Here is a 26,897-nt window from a genome sequence, read left to right as displayed (position 1 = left end):
TGCTGTAATTTGCTTAAAAAAAAAAATTGCCTTTAGTTTCTGGAATCTGGAAAATTTCATTTATGAGGAAGAAGCATAGGAGGAGGAAGAAGAGGGCAGTAGGGTCTTGACAAGGACATTTTAGTATTTTAATAATATAATTACAGATATAAAATAAAAATTATGTCATCGTTCCACTTACACACCGAACATACATTTTAAAATCATTCCCATTCCCATTCCCATTCCCATTCCATCAAAAATCATTTCATTGTACCAAATGAGGCCTGAGTTCCAATGTACTAGACACTATTTTTTCAATTTTGAGTCCACTTCCCCTTCCTTGATGTCAATTCCAGCATACCAAGCAGGCCTTAGTAGAAGTTAGAAATTCTAGTCTGCTTGGTTGTTTTATGGGCTGAGGTGGCAGTTCATTGTTAAGGTGATGGCTCTTGAATTTTAATTGTGATGATGTCTACAGAGCTTTTGGGATGAAGTCTAGAGATTTTTCTGTTTTTACTTAAGTATGCTTTGAGCAGACTATTTAACCAAGCATCCTCTTTTTTGCATAAGCAACTTTAGGCTTTTCGGCAAAAGCCTGAGAGTTATAATTGCTACAAGTGTTTTTTGAATCTATAGTTATGAGTGCTTGTGTATGTCCACTTAAGGTTCCATGGAGTAGGCTTGGTCAAGATCCAGTTTTAGTGTATTTGGATCGCATTTTCTTATTGGCTGAACCTGCAACTCAAGTTGAGGGATGTAGTGAGGACGCTGTCCAGGAAGCCAAGAAGAGCCGAATACAGGTAAAGATAACTAGTATATTTTTTTTAGTTATTTTAACCCAAAGACAAGGATTTTGATTGGAAATCTCTTCCCCTTATCTTTGGCAACAGGAGATGGAAATGAAACTTTGGGAGAAGTCACAGCAGTTAAAATCAGAGATGGTATGAGCTTTGATTTATATATTTTCAAATGAGTAGGAATAATGCACTTCAGGTGGTGTATCATTGTATGTATGAATATCATGCGTATGCACAGGGAGATGGATTCATATGTATTTATTTCTGTTTTTTAAGAATGTTCTGCATCCATGTTAATTATAATTTTAGACATTTTATAAATGGATTTCTACAACTAATAACAATTACACCTTGGCCACCAGTATGGGGATTGCGGTATCAAATGTAGCCCTAGGCAAATCTGCGTATGTGTGTAGCTGTGTTTGGACATTTATTTATTTTAACTTGTTCTTGCTGTTTCATTTTAAGAATAAATCTTGGCTGGGTTCCCTCATCAGCACCATAATTGGAAACTTAAAGCTTTCAATTTCCAATATTCACATCAGATATGAGGATTTTGAGAGGTAACCAATGTTTTTTTTTTTTTTTTAAATTTCTTTTGAGTCTCATTTCTTCTGTTATTTGAAAATTCTTCACTCTCAAGTTGCTGATGTAGCACGCTTTTTAACTTCTAATGTAGCCTGGTTAATTTCATTTTGTAGCAATCCCGGGCATCCATTTGCAGCGGGTGTTAGGTTGGAGAAGCTCTCAGCTGTGACAGTTGATGACACTGGGAAAGAGACTTTTATTACTGATGATGCACTTGATTGCATTCAAAAGGTTCTGTTGTGAACTGATAAGTGCTGTAACTGATGAAATCATTTTGCAGTGATTTAGATGCCAGCTTTATTTGTTGAAGTTCTAATATCTGTTAATGAGGAAAGATCTTTTTATTTTCACGTTCTCTTAGCTTGAGAAGAAGTGTAATTTGTTAATATTGTTCTTTAGTATGATCCACTCATTTGCTTTGCTTATTTACTGAAATTCTCTTGTCTAAGAAGCAGAATTCGTACTACATTAATTACTTCACCATTTGCGATTTTGCATTATGAGATTTTTTGGGCTTGGGGAAATAGGGCCGGGTCTTTTTGGGACAGGAACCATGAAAAATTTGTAAATTGAGGGAGAAAGAATGCTAGCAAAGTGGGCATAAGTCCGATTTCTTTGGCTACCTGGACATTTGTTAAGGGGAGAGAACATTAAGCTGGAAGGAGTAGAGAGGAAGGGAGGAAGAATCTAGTCCATTGTGGAGACTGGAGAAGTCTTTATTATTGTTGTTGTACCAGACCTTATAATGATACATGAGTTTCATCATACAATAATAATTCCATAACGATGATTTACTCCTTTTTTTTTTTGGGTCTCTGTTAATCTTTTTTCTTTAGGGGCTGACGTCTTTTCTGCTTATTGGTTTGCAGTCTGTTGAACTTGATCGGCTTGCAGTTTATTTGGATTCAGATATTTTTCCATGGCATGTCAGCAAGCCATGGGAGGATTTGCTTCCTTCAGAGTGGTTTCAGGTATATCCGTTAGATATTTATTGCTATGGCTTTCTTTGCGTGTGTTTTTTTGGGGGGGGGGATTATATCCACTTCTTTTATGCCCTTTGTCATCTGAATTTATGTCATATAGTTCCTCCTGTATATCTTTCAAACGGCTTGAGAATCACTTATGAAGGCGTCAAACCTAAATAAAATCTCATACTACCTCTTTGTTTCGCCTACACTCAGCTGAAGATCTACAAATCCACAAAAGATAGTGATCGAGTAATGGTGGGTGAGCACCATGTGCTGAAAATAAGACATTACAGTGGCTGGGACCACCTAACTTAGATAAACACTAGAAGGATTGATTGAGGTGCGACTTGTATGAAGACCTTAACCATGTGGTTATCATACGATATTAAAAGATGAAAGGGGATAGTTAGGGGCTGTGGCAGTAGCTGTTGGGTATTCATAAACAACCCCAGATTGTTTTCTTAGAACATTTGTCCATCCAAGAACGTCTTCTTGATGGAATCTTGTAAATTCCTCTTTGGTTAAATGAATTGGCAGCTGATACTCCTTGTTCATATATGTTGACAGGCCATTGCTTGTATTTTCCATTGGGTTTTGCCCCTCAACTTTACCTGAAGGGTCATTAGGGACCCTAAACTCAATTATGAGTCAATTTTATCCTACAACGTTAAAGATTCCTTCTTTCATCACCCTGACGTTAAAAGCACTTAAAATCCGTTAGTTATTAGTGGGTCCCACAATTTTTTAAATACTTTTTATTGGGCTAAAGGTTAATTTTGCACCTCAACTTTTATTTGAAGGGTTAGTAGGCACTCTCAACTCAAATATTTTATAATAAAAAATATTAGAAAATGTAATGTGGGGCCCACTAATAGTGAGAAAATGATATGATGATAAGGGAGGAAATTTTTAAAGTTGAAAGATAGAATTGACCTATAGTTGAATTTGGAGTCTCCACTCCCCAGTGATCTTTTGGGTAAAGTTGAGGGGTAAAAGTGACCTTTAACCTTTGTCTATTAATTGTGATGAAAATTCTTCAATCACCCTGTGGAGTCTTGAACATGTTGCTTTAGGGTAGATATTTGACTGTCCGCCCTCTGCAACAGGCTCTGTTCCACTGAATGAAGCCTTCCATCCAATTCTTGTGGCCCTGCTTGAGTTCTTGTACTGTTGGCCATTCCCCCACAGTTTGAGAAAAGTGTCTATTGCTATTATGATAAAGATTTGAGGATAGGTAGAAGGAGAATAAATTTTTTTTTTTTAATAAGAGGAGGAAGGGAGAGTAGGGAGGTAAGTTAGAGGAGAAGAGAAAACAGTAAAGAAGAGAGGAGAGATTAGAGAGAGAGAGAGGCAGGAGAATTTGGGTGAGAATTTGGAATCCATTCATAATGGTCAAGCCTAGCTGTACAATCAGCTGCCCCTTCCCTTGTATGGACTACCATAGCTCAATAGCTAATGCCACACCCCAACTTCCCTTTCTTTATTTTCTTGGCCGACCCTAACTTCCCCTTTCATCTATTATAATCAAATCATGTATGGCGTGAATTCAACTAAGGAGGACAGAGGATGGCACAAGCCGTAGGAGCTTTAGCTCGAGAACTCAAAATAGTTTTATTTTTTGAGGCTACCATTTCTAGTTCAGATGCTGTGACACAATGTAGGTTAGAGAAAGAAAGAAGGGTGGTTGAAATGGGCAGAACTGCTCACTTTGCTTGCCTTTGGAATGGCACATGTTGCTTCTATTTTCATGTTCATTTTGTTTTATCTGCCTCTCACCTTCTTAACGAATTTATTCTTGCAAATTTATTAAAAAACTTCAGGTATTTAAATTTGGCACCAAAGAAGGGAAGCCAGCTGATTATGCATTGAGGGAGCACTCATACATTCTGCAGCCAGTGACCGGCCAAGCAAAATACTCCAAATTGCGACCAAGGGAAGTTGCTCAAAGCAATGAACCTTTACATAAAGCTGTGGTGAATTTGGATGATGTTACAATCTGCTTATCTAAGGTTCATTCAATGAATAATTTTTTTGCTGTTGTGATATGCCTCCCCCCCCCCCAAAAAAAAAAAAATGAACAATCTTATCATTTTTATCTTGGCAGGATGGATACAGGGATATACTGAAGTTAGCAGACAACTTGGCTGCGTTCAACCAACGCCTGAAATATGCTCATTATCGTCCACTAGTCATGGTTAAAGCTGATCCAAGATCTTGGTGGATTTATGCTTATAAAGCTGTCTCTGACCAGATGAAGAAAGCAAGGTATTTATACTGGTTCAGTTAACCCTGGTTTGGGATTATCACGGCCTTTTATTTTTAAAAGACCATAATTTTTTTTTTCAGTTTTCACAAGTATTTGCTTTTTATTTGGCAGTGGAAAGATGTCATGGGAGCAGGTTCTGAGACATGCAAGCCTAAGGAAGAGATATCTATCTCTATATGCTTCACTGCTAAAATCTGACCCCACTCAGGTGACAATTAGTAACAACAAAGAAATTGAGGAATTGGATCGTGAACTCGATATTGAACTTATATTGCAATGGAGGTATTTTTTTTTTTTTAAGATTTGGCATGTTTTGTTGATATTTGATAATCATGAATTTTTTTTTTGCAACAAAAATCTCAACTACACGAGTCAGTAATTATTTTAGTCAATTCAATTATAGCATTATTGATTGAGTTCTTGTTTTCAGACTGGATTTGAATGGTGCGTATCCATTGTGGTATTGCTTGTATGTGGCTGGAACATTTTTATTTTTTTTTTGCTTTGAAGTTGTAACCAATCCATTGTAGGATATTGTAATAACTTGTACATGTTGCTATTTGGAAAGAGAAATGTTCTTACATGCTGCTCTATTTCTTTCATGTAGCATGCTGTATAAAAATTTTAGACAAAGTCCTAGTCTTGCGTCCTGAAAATTATCTGTAATAATAAAGCAGCATGATTGGACCGGTGGTAGATCCATAATTTTGTTGTTGTAGGGCAACATATACAATAACAAGTCTTATCCTAATAGGTGGGATTGGTTATGTGGATTGTACATTGCCATTGTGTTCTCAACAACCAAATCTTTGGATATAACATTCAATTTCAAACCTGTGACATCTTCTCCAATTTGTAAAACATTTTAAACCTTTTATGTAAAACAATTTGTAAATTAATGCGACATCTTTCTTCTAACTATATTCTAACCAATTTCATATTTTAAATATCAATATAGATTGAATCTAGCAGGGGTATTCTCAAATTGTCTCCGAAAAATTAATATCTTTTGATTGGCAAGAACTCTTTCATAAATGATATCTTCTAATTGCCATCTCTATCATTCCAAATTTTTTGCCTATCATCAAGACCTTTTTACAATAAAATTTCAAATGTCTTTTTCTTTCTTTTTTAAACAGTTTGGGTATGTTTCTATCATTTGGTTATTTTGATGTAGATTTTTTTAAGGAACTTTTCATTGTTAGAACTAATATGAAATGAATATAATCACAATGAATTTTATGACGAAGGGACAAAAATATCATTAAAAAATCCCAATATATCATTATATACGATGAATTTTTAAGGGAAAAAAACAAGTCAAACTAAAATATATGCATAAAAAATAGTCTCCATATTCCAAAATGAGATTTGATAATTGGTTCAATGTTAACTTAAGGATTGAAGTAGCGTCTCACATGAGGAGGAAAGGAGAAAACGTTCAATGGCACTAGTGTACTATAATCAAAATTTGGGGGCATTTAATAAGCATTATGAATAGTGTATCTTAGTATTAAGCCCTCTCAGTGCTTCAAGTGGGTCCACCCCTGAAAGGGACTAGCAAGGCCCATTCCCAGCGGCTGATCACATATACCAGGCATAGGAAGTACGTAGAGGTTTAACACTATGTATAAAATATCTGTAAACATTTCTTCTTCCTCCATTCTTTGCATGAGAACTTGATGTTTCTTCCTTTACGTGCACCTATAAACCCAAGCTACTCACATATTTGGGTCTAGCTAATATCTATTCACCAACATGTAAGATAGCTGTTTGAATTTAGAATTATCTGGCTCAATTTCCGTCCTTAAATTATTTTTCAATTTCATGGTATTGCAGAATGTTGGCTCATAAGTTTGTGGAGCAATCAGCGGAATCAGGTCTTAATGCAAGGAAACAGAAGGCGGGGAAATCTTGGTGGTCATTTGGATGGTAAAACTTTTTTAGTAAAAAAATTTCATGTCCCATTGTTAATAATTAGAATGGATTTAATTTTAAATTTGATGGTGCTACTCTCTTATTATTATGCAAACCAGGACCAGTCAATCTCCTAGAGAGCAAAATGAGGCATTTCATTTCAGCGAAGAAGACTGGAACCGGTTAAATAAAATAATTGGGCATAAGGAAGGTGATGATGGGCTATCAGTTACAAGTAGCAAGGTGGATGCTCTTCATACTTTCTTAATAATTCACATGAAACATAATGCTTCAAAGCTTATAGGGGAAGCCAAAGAGCTTGTCGCTGAATTATCAAGTGAAGATCTCAGGTGCTCTATAAAGCTCTATCCAGAAACGAAGGTATTTGATATGAAGTTGGGCTCATACAAATTATCATCGCCAAAGGGTCCCCTTGCAGAGGTTTGACTTTCCCCCATGGAGTTGAGTGTATAATTTTATGTGTTTTGGTTTTTGGCTTGTTGAGCTAGGCTTGTGTTAACTGGTTTGTTGACTCTTGTTCCCTGCCTTTGCAGAGTGCAGCTTCGTATGACTCGTTAGTTGGTGTTTTCTGTTATAAACCTTTTGATAAGAAAGTGGATTGGAGCATGGTTGCCAAAGCTTCTCCATGTTACATGACTGTATGCTGCATTGCTGTCACTAAGTTTTTCTTTTCTTCATTCTTCCTTCTAGTTTGGAGTTTTATTTATTTTTCCACTTGTATGCTCTCTCTGGACAGTATTTGAAGGAAAGCGTTGATCAAATTCTAAATTTCTTTGAAAGTAGTAGTGCAGTAAGTCAGACCATAGCACGGGAAACTGCAGCTGCTGTGCAGGTATTACTTATCCTTCTGCTATTTAAGTCATGTTTGGTGAAAGGAATCTTTTCTAAGGGACAAGGAAATGGAGTGGGAGGGGGACAAGAAAAGGGGAGGGCTTTACTTAGTGGGGTACAAATGTTTGGTATAAAGATGGAAAAGAAGGGATTAATGCCTCTTTGTTTATCGTGGTTTGGTTTGTTAAACTATATTGGTTGAAAGTTTGAAGTGTAAAAGAATCATTCGTGTAAATGAACATTATATATATATATATATGTATGTATGTATTTGGTCGGAGAAGAAAAACTACATCAAAGATATCAATCTTTTAAACTCATTGTTATTTTTAAGAATTAAAATTGATTCTCTTTTTTTGGGAACAAAGCATTAAAATTGAAAGTTACTATAAACTATTGTGGATGTATTATAAGATTTTAAAAGCACGACTATTAGATTATAATAAAATATTATAAATATTTAAAAATATTGTTTAAATTTTAATAATAATTTTGTTTGCGGCATTAGAAATAGAAGAAACTAAAAATAAAAGGTAACGGGTAGTAAAAAGTCTAAAGACAAGATAAATGCCATAATTATATAATATAAACTATAAGGATAAATATAACAACAAGCTTATCTTACTAGATAGGGTTGGCTACATAGATTGCTTGACACTGTTGTGCTTTATCAACAACCATGCCTTGGGTATATCGTTACTCAGGAGATCTTTTTCTTTGGTCTTCCTCCGCATCTCTTTACAAGGTTTAAGACTATCTATTCCACTCTTCTCATTGGCGCTTCTCACAACCTTTTCTACATATATTCAAACCATCTCAAGTGATTTCTAACATCTTCTCCATAATAGGTGCCATACCTACTTTTTCTTGCATGCTCATTGCGGATTTGATCTTTCCATGTATGCCCATACATCTATTTTAACATTCCCATCTTTGTTGCTTCAACTTATGCTCTTGTTGTCTCTTTAAAGCCCAACATTTACTATCATATAACATGGTTGGTCTTATAGTAGTTTAGTAAAACTTCCCTTTAAGCTCATTAATTACTTTTTGATCACAAATAATTCTACTTTTTGATCACAAATAACTCTTGTAGCCTTTCTCCATTTGACCCGCATAGCTTGCATCTTATGTACAACATCGCCATTAATTTCATCATCATATTGAATAATTGCTCTTGAATATTTAAAATTTTTTACTTGTGGTATGGTCTGATCTCTCAATCTCATTTTTAAATTACTACTTACTGACTTTTTATTAAAATTATAATGCATATGTTCCATCTTACTCCTACTCAAGCGGAAACTCTTTGATTCCAAAGTCCTTCTCCATAACTCGAAGTTTGGAGTTAATCTCTTCTCTTGACTTTGCAATAAGAACTATATGATATGAAGAAGATAGAAGAAATAGAAGTAGAATAGAAGAGAGAGATAAGATAGAATTTGAGAAGAAGAGGAAGAGAATTTAAAAAAGAAGGAAGGAACAGAGAGAAATTGAGAGAGAATCAGGAGGTTTCTGAATGATGCACTTTTATTATGATATCAGCCTAATTACAATTAAGAGAAACCAAGTATTTATAGGCTTTAGGTGTAGAATAGTCAAACAAAACAGCAAATGATCTAACTGCCCTTTAATAACCACCACTACCTGGATTACACATGGTTTTTATTATTTTATATATCACTATATCATTTGTAAAAAAATATGTAATTGGGAATTTCTTTTTGGATGCGCTCAATTAGAACATTGAAATCAGGTCAAACAAGTAAGGGCTTAAATATAATCCCTGATGTAGACCAATCTTTATAGAAAAGTTCTTTGTCTCACTGCTAGATGTTCTTCTACTAGTTGTTGCTCTTTCATACATATCTTGCATAGCTTTGGTATTAGTAACTCAAGCTCCATTCTTTTTCAAGGCTTTTTAAAATATTTTTTTTTGGCACATGATCATAAGTCTTTTCCAAATCAATGAAAACCATATGTAAGTCTCTAACTTTACATGATCATAGTTACTAAAATTTTGATAAGTAGGGAATAGGCTTTCTCTCAACTTTTTTGGGAGGAATGTAAGTTTCCCAACAAAACTTGTTGATTCGCACCACACATAAGAAAATCTTTTTCTCTCTCCCATTCCCTTTCCTTGCTTCTATTTTCCTCCTTAAAACATAGCCTTAATATAAAAGAAGGAAGTTATTTGGGTGAAAAGTTAAAAATAAAAATAAAACTAAGGCAGGCGCTCTTCAAGGTAAATTTTGCCTGAGCTGATGTGCATGATAAAAAGAGATAGAGGATGATATGTGTAAGAGAGCCTGCATAAAAAATTGTTGTATATTTTGCCAAGGTCAGCTATATCAATTTTTTTTTAATTTCATATGCCACTTGTTTTGCCATGCTTTGATGGTAAAAATAGATTTTCTATTGTTTAATTGTTGAATGGCTGTTTTTCTTTCCAATTTTTTCACCCTGATAAAAGAATATTTTTTTTGAAGCACAGTGCTAATTGTTAAAAGAAGATATTTTCTTCTTGATATATGAACTGCTATAACCAACGTGTTCTCATGGCTTCTTTCACTGTTTGTAGATGACGATTGATGAAGTAAAGCGCACTGCTCAGCAGCAAATGAACAGAGCGTTGAAGGACCATGCTAGGTTAGTACGCCTATGAAATATTTGTGATTATGTGTCTGGTTCCTTAGTCACTTCAATACTTAATTAAATTAAGATTGACTTAATATAGCACAGCTAAACCCTTGGTCGTTATTTTCAAGGAGTAATTTAGGAGTTATCTTAGGTAGTTCTTGGTAATCAATTATTGATGCCAAAATCCTAAAAGTAAGATGGAGGTTGAAGGTCAGCTTGGATGGAAGGCAAAAGTTATCGAAGGTTGGAGAAGGTTGCATCTGGGTTCTTCACTGTTGATGAAGATGGTGGTGGGTTCCTCGCTACAGGGAGTGGGGACAGAATGGGGATGGGAATTATTTTCCAAGAAATTCCCCCCCTCCCCCATAGGTTCAGGCCAGGAATAATTTTCCAGCCTGAGAAGCCAAAATCATATGAACAAAACCAACAAGTTTGGCCTTTTTCACACTCACTCCTTTTCTATCTCAAATTCATGTGAACCAAATGGGGCCTAGGTCTCTTGAATTGAAATCGGAAAATGGAAAAACACTCCCCTAGCCTTCAATTTTCACTGCTTGAGTCCTAGCTTCATCTCCTGGCTTCTCTTTAATCACTTCCCTTCTTGCTTAAGCTTGCATGAATTTCGTCCTTCCTCCAAGATTCAGGCCACGCGTTACCACGGGAAATAATTGAAGATAAGAGAAGTGAGTTGGTGATGGACATTGTTATGGTGGTGTGAGTAAGAGGCAGTGGGAGATGACGATGGATGTTGGTGGAAGGAGTGTGTGAGGTAGATGATGGTGAGGTGAGGACGCTGCCACCTCTAAAACAAAAAGGAAGAAAAGAAAAGGAGAGGATGGTGGCTAGGTTAGTGAAGAATTAAGGAGCTTTTGTCCCGTGGCTAGATGAGTGGGTAGGAATAGGAGAATTTAGGGGAAATCTAAACCATTTAAATTGAATTAGCTTTCTGTACGGTTCTGTGGTGGGCTTTTTAAAGATGTTGCTTCAACCCTTAAATTGTGGTTTCCTTCTCTGTACAGATTATATACCATAACATTTGAAGAATCTCCAGCAAATAGGGTGAATGGACTGGTGGTGGTACTCTATATGCTTACTTGATTAGGAGATGTATCAATAGATGGGTGATAGGCAGTGTTGTACCAAAATTCAACCAATGACACCATCTTAGCCTGCTCTCTGGAAAAATCCAGTATCTCTAAGCACATATGGTTAACTTAAGTTTGTGCATCATTGAAATTGGGAAGTCAATTTGGTAGCTGTTTGCTAGAATTGAGCACAATTAGCCATCTTCATTTTGTTCATGCTTGATGTAGCTCCCAGCTCCTCATTGTGACTATTGGTTGACATATATGGAATCATTAGCCATATTTGTGATGAAGTCTTTGATATGCGGGACTGATTAACACAGCTTGTTTACCTTGGTGATGTTATATGTTCTAGACATGCAATGTCTCTAGATATTGGCGTTGGTGTGCACTGGATGCTTGCTGAGTTTGGCCATAAACTTTTGTGATCTAGTCTCTTGTGCCTATTGCAATTGAAGATTGGTTCTGCTACCTAAGTTTTTATAGATGTACTAATTAACTACTTTTATAAGTACTCTTTTATGTCACCATCTCTCTTGCATAAATGAACTTACACAAAAGGTGTCAAAAGTGGGTATCGTTAATGTATGGTTGAAGGATAGAGCAGACCAGACTACTCAATTGAGTAAAATGTAACTTGTAGAATTAGGTAGCAAATCAGTAATTGATCATTGGGAGGGAATAGAAGGACGGTTGGAGATGATAAAATATGAAGGATGTAAACATGTGGACGATAAAAATCTTCTATCCTGAAATCCATTTACAAAGAATCAGAAAATCTGTTATTACAATATTTCCATTTTTATAGGGCATATAAATATGGCTGAATTAGTTACTCTTAATTAATTCATTCTAACTAACTCATCTTGAGCTACTAACTTATATTACTAGCATGAAATCAGAGAATAATGTTGTTTTTAATTCATATGTCTGTTAATTTATACAAGGTGGAGAAGCTCCAGGGAGTTAATGCTGATATTGACATATTGCTCTAATTGAGCCTAGAATATTTGTATAGTAAATAAAATATCTTATACTAATTATATTATATATGCACTGACCATTCTCTAGCGCTCCCCCTCAAATCGGAGTGTAAATGTTGTTATTCTCTAACAATGACAATCATTCCTGTATATCAAGGTGGCGCTTCTCTAGTACTTGTGTAATCTGTGCCCATATAGAATGCATGCCAATATGGTGACAGCAAATTGGTGATATTTTACTGATATAAACTGCTCTTCATCTATTAGGTTTTCATTGGACTTGGATATTGCAGCTCCAAAGATTACAATTCCCACTGATTTTTGTCCTGACAATACCCATGCCACAAAACTTCTGCTGGACCTTGGGAACTTGGTGATTCGTGCACAGGTTTGTATTGTTATAATTTTTTTGGGCAGCATCTTAATTTGAACCATTTTTAAGATGTTCCAAACTATGAAACGGTGCAGGATGACTGTCAACAGGAGTCAGATGAGAAGAATATGTACTTGCAGTTTGATTTAGTTTTAAGTGATGTGTCAGCATTTTTTTGATGGTGACTATTACTGGGGACAACCTCCACTAAATAAGTCAGTCTATGATGGCAATTGTTTTTTTCAAATCATTGACAAGTGTGGAGTCATCTTACATCTTCAACAGGTAAACTTCTTGACATTTCGAAATCTTTATCTATTTTGGTCTTCTGAGATATCCTTTTATTCTATCTTTTAAATGTGGTGAGTGAAAATGGTAATTAATTAGGATGGGAGACTCCAGAGTTAGTGGTTAGGGTAGCTATTTCATGCCTTTAATAATAAAGAGAAGCAGATAGAGGTCTAATTTAGAGGATTATTTGGCCTTCAGAAGAGCCTACCCAACTAACCCTTTTTTTTTTTTGCCAACTACTCAACTAACCTTCGAGTACCATGTCCTGGGAAAGGGGTGATCATCAAGGGGGATTTAGTAGTTGAATGGAGATTCTCAAACCCTTGCATTGGAAGATGCAAAGGCATAGTGATAGGATATGGATGGGATGTAATTAGGTTTATTTTGGATATTTAAAATTATTTTATTATGATCATTTAAATAAGGATATTTAGAATATCCATTAGATTATTTAGGATTTAATTAGATTTTCTTCGGATATTTAGAATATCCATTAGATTATTTAGGATTTAATTAGATTTTCTTGTCAATATCTTTCTTAGGATTTATTTTGGATTTTATTCATTTTCAATGAAATAAGATATCTAAGTAAATCGAGATTATCTGTTATCTTTTTGGATTAGATTAGGATTTTATTTATTGTTATTTCTAGGGCTCTATAGATAATGTTACGGTTTCTCAATTGTATTTAGATTAGACATTAGTATTGAATAAAGAGTTCCTATTTTATTGGCCTCCTTTCTATTTTTCTCCCCTTCCTCCTCTCTCTATATCAGAGATTGAGGGTTCGACCAGTTCTTAATAATACAAGCAGTTTTATAAGGTCAATTTCCCCAAATAAGGGCTTTGAAATTCATTGCTGTATCAACTTTTTCCTCCCTAATCACATTCCTAATCTCCTGGTATTGATTGAAAGAATCTGATAAGCATCAACCAAGCATGCCTGATATCATATTGACGTTTCTTAGCTTTCTGATTTGTTATTAGATTCGGTCGAAGACTCCATATTATCCTTCAACACGTCTTGCTGTGCAGCTGCCCTCATTAGGCTTTCACTTTTCTCCTGCTCGTTATCATCGACTGATGCAGGTGATAAAGATCTTTGAGGGGGAGGATGATGAGGGATCAAAGTTCCTTCACCCTTGGGATCAGGCTGACCTTGAGGGGTGGTTGTCTCTTCTTACATGGAAGGTAATGGTCTGTTTCAATTGGTGTTTATTTTTGTCTCCCATGAGGTGTTGTCTTCTGATGTAGAATGCTGCTTGTCTTGTATTGTTATAGGGTGTGGGAAGTAGGGAAGCTGTATGGCAATTACGATACTTCCGCTTAGTTGGACGTTTTCTTTATGTGCTTGAAAGCCCTGACTCTAAATCTTACAAGCAGTATACAAGGTGCATATCCATTTTCTACTGTTCTATTTTAAGGCAATCTGTAAAATTTGACTTAGATGAGATGTTAAACAACCTTATAATTATTATAGAAAGGAGATAAATTCTTTAGTAAGTGTAAAATTCTTTACGTAGTCTATTTCCTTTATATATTTAACTGTCTTCAACTCTCAGTTTTCCAGACAAAAAGCACACTTAATCTACAAGAGGGATCAAGTAACCCAGTCTTTGGGTAAATGAATATGATATGATAATAAGATCTGTTGCATGCTTTGCTTAAAAACTTATACTGAGGTGGTATACTCAATTTGCACCAATTGGCGGTAAATTCAATTCCTGAATGGTGTTTCATGGGAAATATGGAAGAATCCCTGTATCAAACAGAAGTTTTAGTATTTTCTGTGTCTTTTTTAATATTGTTTCCTGATATTTTTGGAGCAAAAATTTGATTTTGCTTGAACACAAGTGGCTGTTTGCTTTATCCCAAATCTTTGTTTTTTTTTTTAAATTGTTGAGATATGGTCATGCTGCTGATCAGTGGGTTGATGTTTCCACATTTTATTTGCATATAAACGTTTTTGGCTTATGAGAGCTTTTCCCCCTTGAAAGAACATTTACAAATCTTTAATAAATTATCTACATGCTGATAAGATCTAAGATAGGTAGAGCGAAAGGAAGAGGGAAAATCTTTATTAAAATATGAAATCAGAATGTAACTTCACAAATTAATAAAAATTGAGGAAAATCATTACTAGAATATGAGTGAGAGTCTTTAATTGATACAATTAATAAAGCCTAAAGTGAACTCCCAAAATTGCAACTACAATGAATTTCATTCTGCCTAGCCTCACTATCGACTCTCTTATTTATAATATAGACATTAAATAATAATAAATAAATTAGAAAACAATTCACCAATTCCTAACAATTGACCTTGTAATAAAAAAATCCTAATTTATTTATAAATAATATCTCATTATTTTGGCAAGAATCTTATCTCATTCTTGTGGAATTTCAGAGAAAAGATAATTCTTATTTATTATCATACTGAGGTACATACTGACTATATATACAAGAAGGGAAATAATTACTAATAATGACTAATAAAGCTTAATAAATACTAATGAAGGCTATACAATATTTACAATAAAGATTAGATATTCCCATACTCCCTTTCAAGTTGGATCATAGATACTAATCATGTCCGACTTGCTTATACAATTGTCAAATGCAGGTCCAATTAACCCTTTTTCCAAACATTAGCTGCTTGCAACTTTGTAGGCAAATATGCGAACATAGGATACCTTTTTCCACATTTTTTTGATAATGTGTCGGTTTATCTCTACATATCTAGATCTATTATGTTGTATTGGATTTAAGGCCATGCTTATAGCACACAATAGAGCTTCAATGGTGACCTTACTCCAACCTAACCCAAAAAAAAAAAAGAAAGAGCTTACTCCAACCTGTATTTCATTCAAGAGTCGGTTTAGCCACAACTCCTCTATTATTCCTTGAGTCAAAGCTCTCAATTCAAATTCAACATTGCTTCTTGAAACAACTCTTTGCTTCTAGCTTCTTCATGTGACTAAATTATCCTATAAAAATGAACAATAGTTGGAGGTTGCCTTTAATCTTTATAGATTCCACCCTAACTTGCAATGGTGTAAACCTCTATAGATCTTTGCTCATGATTTCTAAAAAACAGCTCTCTACTAGGTGTACTTTTCAGATATCTCAAAATCTTGTAGATTGCCTCCATATGGCTTTTTATTGGGGAACTCATATATTGACTAGCGACACTGACAACAAGTGCTATATCTAGCCTTGTGTGGGAGAGATATATTAGTTTTCCAACAAGTTTTTGATATCTCTCCTTATTAGCTGCTTCTTCCTTTTCTTTGACTTCCACCAATGTTTCTTCCCCTTGCTTATTTGAGTTTTCTTCATCCTTGGAATCCTTCTTTTTCTTAGACTTTTTCAATTTCTTGGCCTCAATAGGAGTTTCAACTAGTTTGCAACCCAACATACCTGTCTCCTTGGGGAAACCAAGTATATATTTCCTTTGAGAAACATATATTCCTTTTCTTGACCTAGCAACATCCATACCAAGAAAATATTTTAGCTTCTGGAGATCTTTGTCTTCGTATTCCTTGCCAAGGGCAATCTTCACACTTTCTATCTCCTCAAGGTAATCTCTGGTGAAAATTATGTCATTAACATTGACAATGAGGATACATTTCTTGCTTCCCTGAACTTTAACAAGCATTGTATGATCTGACAAGGCTTGCTAGCACCCTTCAGACTTTAAGACTATTGAGAATCTATCAAACCAAGCCCTTGGTGACTGTTTCAAGCCATATATAGACTTTTTTAATTGGTGAACTTCATTTTCTTTGCCTTTATCAAACCTGAGAGGTAGGATCATTTAAACTTCTTCCTTCAATTCTCCTTTGAGAAAAGCATTTTTGATGTCAAGGTGGTGGAGAGGCCACTCAAGATTGGCTACTATAGATGGTAAGACTTTCATAATGTTCAATTTTGCCATCGGAGCAAATGTTTCGTCATAGTCCAGGCCATATGTCTAAGTAAACTCCCTTGCAACCAAGCATGCTTTCAGTTTGTTAAGGGCTCCATTAGCCCTATATTTTAGGGTGAATGCATACTTACAATTCACTATTCTCTTTCCTTTAGGTAGTTGAACGAGTTTCGATGTCCCATTCTTTTCTAGGGTCCTCATTTCGTCTGTGATAGTACTCCGCTATTCAAGGATGCTTAAAGCTTCTTGTATAGTCTCAGGTACTTTCACCTTATCTAGATTAGTGACAAAAGCCCAATATTGAGGAGAAAGTGTATTGTATGAAACAAACTTCTCTATCAGATGGAAAGTACATGAGTGAGGTTGTTTCTTTAAAGCAATCGAAAGATCAATGTTAGTAGAGTCACTTACTTGTTTTGTACCATCTGTCTTTGGGGTTTCAAGAGTTGCCCCAAATTCTAAGCCTTCATGAGTTTTTTCTTCAAGAGCTAACTTCGGTTCCAACTCTCTTGGTGCTTTAGGTACAAGTTGCTCATTGTCCTTCGATTTCTTTTTCTGTGTGTACATTGACATTTCTTCCTTTCGTGGTCTTTCTACATCTTCTCTTGTATGCATGTGTTCCTCAGGTTGTGGTGTAAGAGAAAGTGGTAGAGCTAATAGGGTAGGTAAAGGTAATAGCTTGGGGGTTGATGGTAATGGCTCATTTGGTGTAAATCATGGCTCAGGAAGTACTAGTTCTTTGTTAGGTTCTTGGTCCCAAGCCTGAGACTCACCTATGCGCTCCTCCTGAATCAAAGGATTAGGATAAAATGGAGTAACTTCATGAAAGGTAACATCAAGACTGAGAAATGTATGCTTTGAGATAGAGTCGTAACATCGGTATCCTTTCTAAGCAGTGGAATAGCCAAGGAATATGCATTTTATAGCTCAAGGGTCAATTTTAGTATTGTGGTGGTTATGGACAGAAGCTGTGCAACCAAACACACACATCAGAAGATTGGTTTCAATATGGGGATGGAGAAAACACTTTACAATTTGTGGAGAGGAGTGTCAAAGGATAAAATTTGACTAGGCATATGGCTGATTAGGTAGGTAGCAGTTAAAATAGCATCCCCCTAACAAAACATTGGCATATTGCAAGCGAACAAGTGCTCTAGGAACATTAGGGAAATGGCAATTTTTTCTTTTTGCAACCCCATTTAATTAGGGTGTATGGGCATAAGAACTAGTATGGATGATATCATGCATTTGGAGGAAAGTATTTAGCACCACTGTTTGTGTGTAAGACTTAGATGGTAGTGTTGAACTAGGCTTTGATCATGTGGAAGAAGTTCATGAATGTAGATGTAGCCTAAGACTTGTTTCTTAAAGATAAACCCAACAAACACAATTATAGTCATCAATGAAAAAAATGAACCATGTTTCAGTATGATTGGGGATGTGAGATGGTCTCCACAAGTCATTGGGAATGGTCGTGAAAGGTTTGGTGGGTGTGTATTTGGTTCTTGGAAAGGAAGTTATGTGGTGTTTAGTAAGTTCACATAGTTCACATTGAATGTTATTATTGTTCAAGTTTGGGCATAGGGTGGGGAACAATTGTTAAAGGTAATGAAAATTAGGTTGATCCATTCTCTTATGTCACAACATAAAATCATTAACCTTAGAGACAGATACAGAGTTACCAATAATAGGTGAGTTGCCCACTCAAGTGATGACTTCAAAAAAATAGAGCCCCTCATACTCTTTTGCACTCTCGATTATTGCTCCAAAGAATAGGTCCTAAAACGCACAATGAGATGGGAGAAATTTAGCATAATAATTTGACTACTTAGTTAATTAACTAATGAAAAGTAAATTACAATCAAGTTTAGTTGTAATACTATAGAGTCTGAAATATGAATGCTCCCTTTTCTCGCTACCAGTGCTGCGAAGCCATTTGCAATCTCAACTTTTAACATTCCCAGCACATGGGGTGTAATTGGTTAAAAAATTGATGACTATTAGTTATATGATTAGAGACCCTAAAGTCAATAATCCACACAATTTTATTTCGTGGTGTTGTTAAAATGTGAAGAAAAGTCCCCTTTTTTGCCATAGTTGCTCTATGTATAAATCCAGATAGGGTAGATCTGTGGCTTGCGAGTACCCATTAGAGCACTCCAATGACTAGAAAAATTATCTCATAATAGAGAAGAATAGAACACCACAGCCCCACAACGGTGAGCTAGCACACAGAATGAGAAACTTGGGATAGAGGAATTGCGACAAAGGATTCTCTAGATGTAGGAAACATCGAGATCTAGCTGGAAATGTCATGTTGTTGGAGGGAAGCATTACTGTTTGATCGAGCCATGCACGCGCCCTTTCTAACGCAGAATTTGCAAGTGACGTGTGTGAGCTCTATGTGCCACCCGCTCGCCGTTGCGTTCTTGGGTTGTACAATCAGACCCTTGTGCTGCTCTTTAGGCTAGCAGTGAGTTCCATAACTCACTCTACCACCACCAACAGCCACGGCCAGAGACACTCCAAAGAGGCTTATCGTGCAAAAAATCACCTAGGAAAAAAAAACTAGTCTCACCCAACCAGAAACCCTAGATTCACAGGCTTTGATACCATGTGGAATTTTAGAGAAAAGAATAATTCTCATTTATTATCATACTGATGTACACATTGGCTATGTATGCAAGAGGGAAAATAATTGCTAATAATGACTGATATAGCCTAATCAATACTAATAAAGGCTATACAATATTTACAATAAAGATCAGATATTCCCACAATTCTTATTTGCAATAGAAAATAAATTAACTGTTGTTACAACTACCGCTACTATAAATATGATAACAAACTGATTCGCTATTTGACCTACTTTCATTCACAATCCCATGATATATGGTACTTTATCACATGCACGTGCATGTGTTTTTTGTGCGGTGGGGTGAGGGCAACGTGAACCAATGCTACTATGGTATTTGAGCTTGCCATGTCTTTGAAGTAACTGTGTTTCTTTAAATGTTATTGGCATTTGGCCTCCTGTATGTTACTAATAGGCTATCTGATCTGGTTTTTATAGCCTACGTGGGAAACAGATTTATCAGGTCCCCCCTGAGTATGTCGGTAATGCAGAGCATGTTTTGGCTGTCTGTTATCCTACACGATCCAACAGTAAGGTGGTCTTTTTTTCTTAGGTGTTCGTGATCAAGGCTGATTATTTCCTTTGTTTGAGTCTACAAAGGTTTGAATTTCTCTTATTGTCAATCGGCAAATCCATACAGGTCGTGGAGGACGCAAATGCTTTGATATTACGTTGTGAATCTGATGATTCAAGGAAGACCTGGCAAAGGCGCATACAAGGGGCTATTTATCACGCATCGGTTTGTTTATCTTGAATTCTTGATAACTTAAATTTTCTTTTGTTAGAATATTAATATTTTATCTCCATTCTTTGCTTAGTTACACTATGGAAGGTCCACATAGCTTCTATCACAAGTTTGCCTATATTTTAAGCTTTCCAAAGTTTTTTTCCCCTTTCCATATTATCTGTCATTTTTCCTTTTATTTTATTTTAATGAAAATCATGTTCTTCATATTATAGTCTTCAAATAATTTTAACCGTGTGATGTTTGGCATTAAGTTTATGTCTTTGCATATGGTCTTGCGTCCTCTTGGTCAAAGAAAGTAAGGTTTATCTTTCCGGCCTTTTGTGTGTGTATGTGTTTTCCTATGTTTCATTATTAATTTTTGAATTTTTAAATTTTTAAAAAAATAAGATTGAGAATTGTATTGGAAAGGGAAGAATCGATTACTGGCTAGAGGATAAGAAATCCTCAAACCAGGAAGTACAAAATGAAAAAAGGCTCAAAAGCTGTGTCAAAATCCCAAAAAAAGGCCTAATTGCATGAGTTTTGTTCGGTCTCTTTCCGTATCATCTAAGGAGTTCTGCTTAAAAAGACCATTTGACCATTTGCTAGGGACCAAAAGGAACCAAATGCACAATTTTATTGCACAAATCAATAAAGGAGATGTGCCTATGAAGATGTATGCTCTCCTCTCCAATCTAAAAACCATAGAATCCCATAAACTGTGTATTGCTACGAAGGTCCACCCTCCTCATATTACCTAACTCCTATTGTACAAGGAGAAACTGTTCCAGGGTATTAGGAGTTTAGGATACACACTACCCTTTCCAAAATACCGATGAGCTTATTTATAGTTATCTCACTGCTGGATTGTAGAAACCTTGCTGTTATAATCATAATTTATATGGTTTGAGCTGCCCATTTTGATATCAGTTCACCTAACCGGTCAGTGAAGGCTGTTTTTGTGCCATAGGAAATTAGGAATATTTTGCTCTCCATATTATTTGAGAGTAGTCTCTCTGTGGAAGGCTGTTTTTTCAGTGTTGCAAAAGAAGCTTGCATGGTGAAGTCTTTTTTCATTTTTTTAGTGATAAAATCTAATTCAATTAAGCTTGGCTTATTAGTAAGAATTTATTTAAGCAGGATTCTGCTCCTATTGCTGGTCTATCAGACACCTCTTCAGATGATGATGATGTGGAATTAGAACATGATGATCAGGGTGCGACTGATATAACGATTGCTGAGAGATTATTTGTAACAGGCATTCTTGATGAATTGAAAGTTTGCTTCAGTTATAGCTATCAGGTTAGCCTGTTGGTTTTGGTGTAGTTGTTTTGTTCTTGAATTTTATTTTCTGCACATTTTAAATTTGGTGCTACCTCCTGTAGCCTGAACAGAGCTTAATGAAGATTCTTTTAACTGAAGAGAAGCGTTTATTTGAATTTCGTGCAATAGGTGGCCAGGTAAGATAACTTGATTTTTTTTTTTTTTGGAAACTTTGATTCTATGATGCTCATCCATTTTGAGTTTTTTTTTTTTTTGGGTAAAAACAGGTGGAGCTCTCCATCAGAGAGAACGACATTTTCATTGGTACAATCTTGAAGTCCTTGGAAATAGAAGATTTAGTTAGCTGTGATATGTCTGGCCCTTGTTATTTGGCAAGATCATTTATTGGGACTGCAGATGCATATTCATCTTTTTATGATTCAATGAGAAAAGGTGTTGAAATTCATGATTTAACTCCTACTGAAACTGATGATAAGTTCTATGAGGCTCCTGATACTTTGGCAGATGTTGATTATCCTTTACAATCCCCCCGATTCACATCTGACTGCTTGTCAAGTTCCCAGAGTCAGATCCCATCTAGATGTTTATCATCAAAATGCCCAGGGTTTACACGCATTTCTGGTCTGCTACCTTGTGAGGCTCGAACTAATAGAACAAAGGAAATTGAACCTGGTGACACATTGGAGAGTTTTATAAAAGCACAAATTATTATCTATGATCAGAACTCTCCCAGATATAATAATATAGATAAGCAGGTATGTTATTTGATTTAATTAGTTCCCAATAACGCTGTGGTTTTCTGACAGAATACTACCACCCATCATTTCAGGTGAGGGTGACTTTGGCTACCTTGACCTTTTTTTGTCGGAGACCAACAATCCTGGCCATTATGGAATTTATTAATTCTATCAGCATTGACGATGAAAGCCTTACCACTGAAAGTTCTAAAACAGCTATCGTGAAACATAATGAATCAAGGGATGTGGATGATCTGCATTCCGCTACCTTTGAGGAACTGGCCATTAAGGGTTTGCTTGGAAAAGGAAAATCCAGGACTATATTCAATCTGACACTGAAGATGGACCAGGCTCAAATCCATTTAATAAACGAAAGTCAAATCAAACTTGCTAGTTTGTCACAGGAGAATTTGTTTACAGATATCAAGGTGTTTCCTTCCTCCTTTAGTATCAAAGCTGCTCTTGGGAATCTAAGAATAAGCGACGATAGTCTGTCTAGTGGTCATTTGTATTACTGGGCTTGCGATATGAGAAACCCTGGTGGCAGTTCTTTTGTGGAGGTACTCTCTCTTTTCCGCATTACATTTTAATGTGTGTCCCTTATGTTGGGATTAAGAGTCATAGGGTCTTTTGCCATGCGGCCCCAAAGTTTTACATATCATTATTGTTATTTGATAAAATTTTTATACGTTTTGAAGACCAATTTAAAATATGTATGAAATGTCTGAATATCTAATATTCTATTTTCTAGAAATATTGTGCTCATTCCGAGTAATTTTCATTGTCGTGGCTCTTAATATTGATGCTTGTAGGTGCATTTTGTCCAGATGCATAGGAAACAAGATGGAAGTAGGATCTCTTTAGAAACTTCACAGCTCAATTGGCATTCATATTCCCATGGATAATAAAAGTTTGAGAAAGACTAGAATATTGGATTGTAGTTTACTGAAGAGGGAAACGGATAGAGCAAGAAATGATGATGACAGGAAGTACAGAAAAGAAGTGGGGAGTTGATAGGGAAAAAATAATTTATCAAGAGAAGAAAAGAGCAATATGAAACTGAGGACTAGAAGATCTCTAAAATCAAAGTGGGAAATATAGGTTTGTTAACTTAAAGAGAGTTCAAAATGATTGTGCGGATTTGTTTGATTTCTACTCCTCATTTTGTTCCTTGCGGTCAAATGTGTATTTATTATTGTCTCTCTTCATTAGAAAGGAGTTAGAAGGTGCAGATGTCAATAAGTAATTCTTAGTTTGTTGTTTACCTTGGTCTGAATATTCTTTATTCCAGGTTAAAGTTATTTCTCCACACACACACCCTGTACAATATTGGAATAGGAGATCAGAATATTTCTCCCATCTATTTGAATCCTGATGGTATTAGAGCTGGACAAGGGAGACAATGATACTGTTGTATAGAACAGAAGAGAGTAGAGAGGAATAGAAGGGAAAAGAGAAGAATAGAGGGATAAAGGAGGGAATTTTTGAATAGTACTGAGGATGTTATTATGCATAAGAGAAAATAAGGTACACTCACATCCCTTTATATAGGAAGCTAACCGAAACTAACTAACCAACAGCTCTCCCTATATTTATTCTAATTATGAGAATTACATACCAATACCCCCCCAAGAACTCTTGACCTCAAGGGTCAAAAACTATAAATGATGGGTGTTGCTTCTGCAAATAAAATAAGGAAATCCAGCTTGCTTCTTCATCCAAAAGACCCTTCCATTGCATTAGAACCTCTGTAAGGATCCTCCCTTTTCAGAATCAGAGTTGGAGGAGCCTCTAGCCAATCGACCAGAGGATGCTGCTGCTTAAATAAAGGATTAGGGTATAACTTGAGCGAAGATACATGAAAAGTGGAATGAACTCTTGATTATGGAGGTAACTCCAACTTATATGCCACTGGAACCACTTTTTTGTACAGATTCTATAGGGTCCAAAATACCTTGGAGCTAATTTCTAAGAGCTCCTTGATGCTGCAGAAATTTGGCGATAAGGTTGCAACTTGATGAACACCCATTGTCCCTCCTCAAATTCTCTATCACTCCTATTGCTTCATTCTGTTCACAACCCTGTTAAGGTGGTATTTTGCTATCCCTAAAGCCTCTCACGTGGTGAAAATGTTCTATCAGTAGCTTCTACAGCCACATCTCTAGGCAAATAGGGAATGTGCATTCGTGGAGCCTGCCTATATAATAGTTCATAGGGAGTAGTCTGGGTAGAAGTGTGATAAGAAGTGTTATACCACCATTCTACTAAAGAGAGTCACTTACTCCACTCTTTTAGTTTTTCTTTGCCTATGCACCCCAAGTAGCTCTCCAGACATCTATTGAGTACTTCTGATTGACCATCTGTTTGTGGATAATAAGAGGAAGTCAGCTTTTGTCCAACCCCTATAACCTTCAAAACTTCCTTCTAAAAATTACTGGTAACAAGGGGATCTCTATCACTAATAATTTCGACTAGAGCTCCATGTAACTTGTGCACATTATCAAGGAAATGTTGTGCCAAGGTAGATGCTGTAAAAAGATGAGATAAAGGTGTTAAAAGGCTTTGGGCCTAAGCCCAATAGATAAATTTTTTTACTGAGCATTATCTATTTAATATCTATTTTATTCTCTTATAATTGTACCTTTTATTTTCTTGATTTTTAGGATCAAAATCTGAGTTGAATTTCAAATTAGCTATTAGATCAAATTTTATTCTGAGTTGAAGTACTTTGGAAGCCTTTGGAAAAGAGGGTGCCCGGGTTGCCTATATTCGAGTTATACAAGATATGTATGAGGGGGCAACAACTAGTATAAGAACGCTTGGTGGTGAAACAAAAGATTTTCCTATAAAGATTGGATAGCATCAAGGATTATCTTTGAGTCTTTATTTGTTTGATCTAGTGTTAGATGTTTTGATTGAGCATATTCAAGAGGAAATTCCTAAATATATGCTTTTTACAGATGATATAGTTCTTATTGTAGACACAGAAGAGATAAATTGTAAACTTGAGTTATGGAGGAAGATATTGGAGTCAAAAGGTTTTCGCTTGAGTAGGAGTAAAACAGAATATTTGCATTGTAATTTTGATAAAGGGTCAGTGAGTAGTCACATGGAAGTGAAATTAGGTGATCAGACCGTACTTCAAGTGAAAAAGTTTAGATATTTGGGAGCGATTATTCAACAAAATGGAGACATTGATGGAGATATTACACATAGGATATAAGCGGGGTGGTTTAATTGCAGAAAGGCTAAAGGAGTTATTTATGATCGTAAGATACCTGGTAAGCTTAAAGGAAAGTTTTATCGAACTGCTATAAAACCAATAATTTTATATGGTAGTGAATATTAGGCTTTGATAGGATCGCAAGAGCATAAAGTTGAAGTAGCAGAGATGAGAATGTTGAGATGGATGTGTGAATATACATGTAAAGACAAAATTCGAAATGAACGAATATGGAAAAAAATGGGTGTGGCACTTATTGAAGAAAAAATAGTAAAAAATTATTTGAGGTGGTTTGGACATATACAAAAAAGACCACAAGAGGCACCTGTGAAGAGAGTGGAACAGATGACTTTGAGCCTTGTCAAGAAGGGTAGAGAAAGACCAAAGAGAACACTTTTGGAGGTTATTGAGTGAGATCTTTTAATTAATAATATTTTTAAAAATTTAATAAATGATAGAGCATAATGGCGTCATATAATCCATGTAGCCGCCCCACTTAGTAGGATAAAGCTTATTGTTGTTGTTGTTCCATTTATAGTTGTAACCTAATCCTCCCTATTTGTACCTCATCACGGTTTGATTAATCAAAAGATGGGCTAAGATAACATTTTTCCTCAACAAACTTCATGGTGTCTGATTTATGGCTAGTCAAAGTCTCCAGTTCAGTTAGTCCAGTGTTTACAATACAAAATCGATCAATACATATTCCTCTCGTGGTGCGCAACCTCCATTTTTCCTTCTCCTTTCTCGCACACTCCTAGAGACCTGACGAGTCTCATTACTGCTCATAAACTTGATACGGAGAATTATTTGCAATGGTCTCGATCCTTCCTTTTGTCGCACACTCCTTTTGTTCTTTCGTGGTCGTGGCAAGGAAGAGTTTCTTGATTGCCAAGCACCTGCCTTAGCTTCTTCTAATGCTAAATATGCCACATAGAGGGCTAAAGACAGCCAAGTCTTGTCTTGGTTAGTAAACTCAAATGACCTTGGAGATTGGACATGATTTCTTACTTTAACATGTTGCTTAAGAGATTTGGGAGGAAGCTTGTGAGCTTTATTCTTCAGATTTGGATACTATAGTTCTATTCAAAATAAAAGGCCAACTTTATGAATTGAAGCAAGCAACTATGGCAGTGACTCTTTGTTACAATTCCTTGCTCCAACTATGGCAACGGATCGATCTTTACAAAACTCATGCATGGTCATGTACTGCAAATGCTAGGTATTATCAAAATTTGCTTGACACTGACTGTATTTGTATATTTTTATTTGGTCTAAATCCAGAATTTGAGGAAGTCGGAGGTAGGATCTTGAGTCATCCTATACTTTGGGATGTCTTTGCTATTGTTAAACAGGAGGAAAGTTGCAAGCATATCACTGGTGATTCACCCTTGTCATCATCTGGAGAAGCCATGGCCATGGCAACTCGTGGACCCCCTTTAATGATGGGAAAGGCCGGAAGAATGAGATGTATTTTTCAAGACCTGACCTTGGGGATGAATATTGGTGGTGTTAAAGTGCACGAGAGGCTTTACAATTTGGGAGAAATCGGGGTGAGAGCTCACAATTCACTAAGCTAGTGTAACAGTGTCAAACCCAAGTGATAAGGATCTTATGTAATG

At 35.9% G+C, this 26,897-nt stretch overlaps 1 protein-coding gene across 1 annotated transcript in view; it reads left to right on the top strand.

Moving 5' to 3' along the window:
* LOC129284368 (uncharacterized) overlaps positions 1 to 26,897 on the top strand; it is a 70,379-nt gene that overhangs the window by 5,193 nt on the left and 38,289 nt on the right. Inside the window, 24 exon segments of the mRNA XM_054919827.1 lie at positions 648 to 782; positions 873 to 923; positions 1,248 to 1,342; positions 1,481 to 1,598; positions 2,237 to 2,338; positions 4,156 to 4,344; positions 4,440 to 4,600; positions 4,713 to 4,883; positions 6,441 to 6,533; positions 6,638 to 6,959; positions 7,073 to 7,177; positions 7,276 to 7,371; positions 9,952 to 10,019; positions 12,346 to 12,466; positions 12,547 to 12,626; positions 12,628 to 12,736; positions 13,730 to 13,933; positions 14,024 to 14,133; positions 19,743 to 19,839; positions 19,945 to 20,043; positions 21,172 to 21,333; positions 21,417 to 21,491; positions 21,582 to 22,070; positions 22,145 to 22,612. Of these exon segments, the coding sequence (XP_054775802.1) occupies positions 648 to 782; positions 873 to 923; positions 1,248 to 1,342; positions 1,481 to 1,598; positions 2,237 to 2,338; positions 4,156 to 4,344; positions 4,440 to 4,600; positions 4,713 to 4,883; positions 6,441 to 6,533; positions 6,638 to 6,959; positions 7,073 to 7,177; positions 7,276 to 7,371; positions 9,952 to 10,019; positions 12,346 to 12,466; positions 12,547 to 12,626; positions 12,628 to 12,736; positions 13,730 to 13,933; positions 14,024 to 14,133; positions 19,743 to 19,839; positions 19,945 to 20,043; positions 21,172 to 21,333; positions 21,417 to 21,491; positions 21,582 to 22,070; positions 22,145 to 22,612 (3,720 nt within the window).

This window comes from Prosopis cineraria, unplaced genomic scaffold (genome assembly GCF_029017545.1).
Source record: "Prosopis cineraria cultivar Desert tree isolate PC_DT_omini unplaced genomic scaffold, ASM2901754v1 PC10, whole genome shotgun sequence".
NCBI classification, from domain to species: Eukaryota; Viridiplantae; Streptophyta; class Magnoliopsida; order Fabales; family Fabaceae; genus Prosopis; species Prosopis cineraria.
The sequence above is the reverse complement of the archived record's forward strand: the minus strand, read 5'-3'. Positions and strand labels throughout refer to the sequence as shown.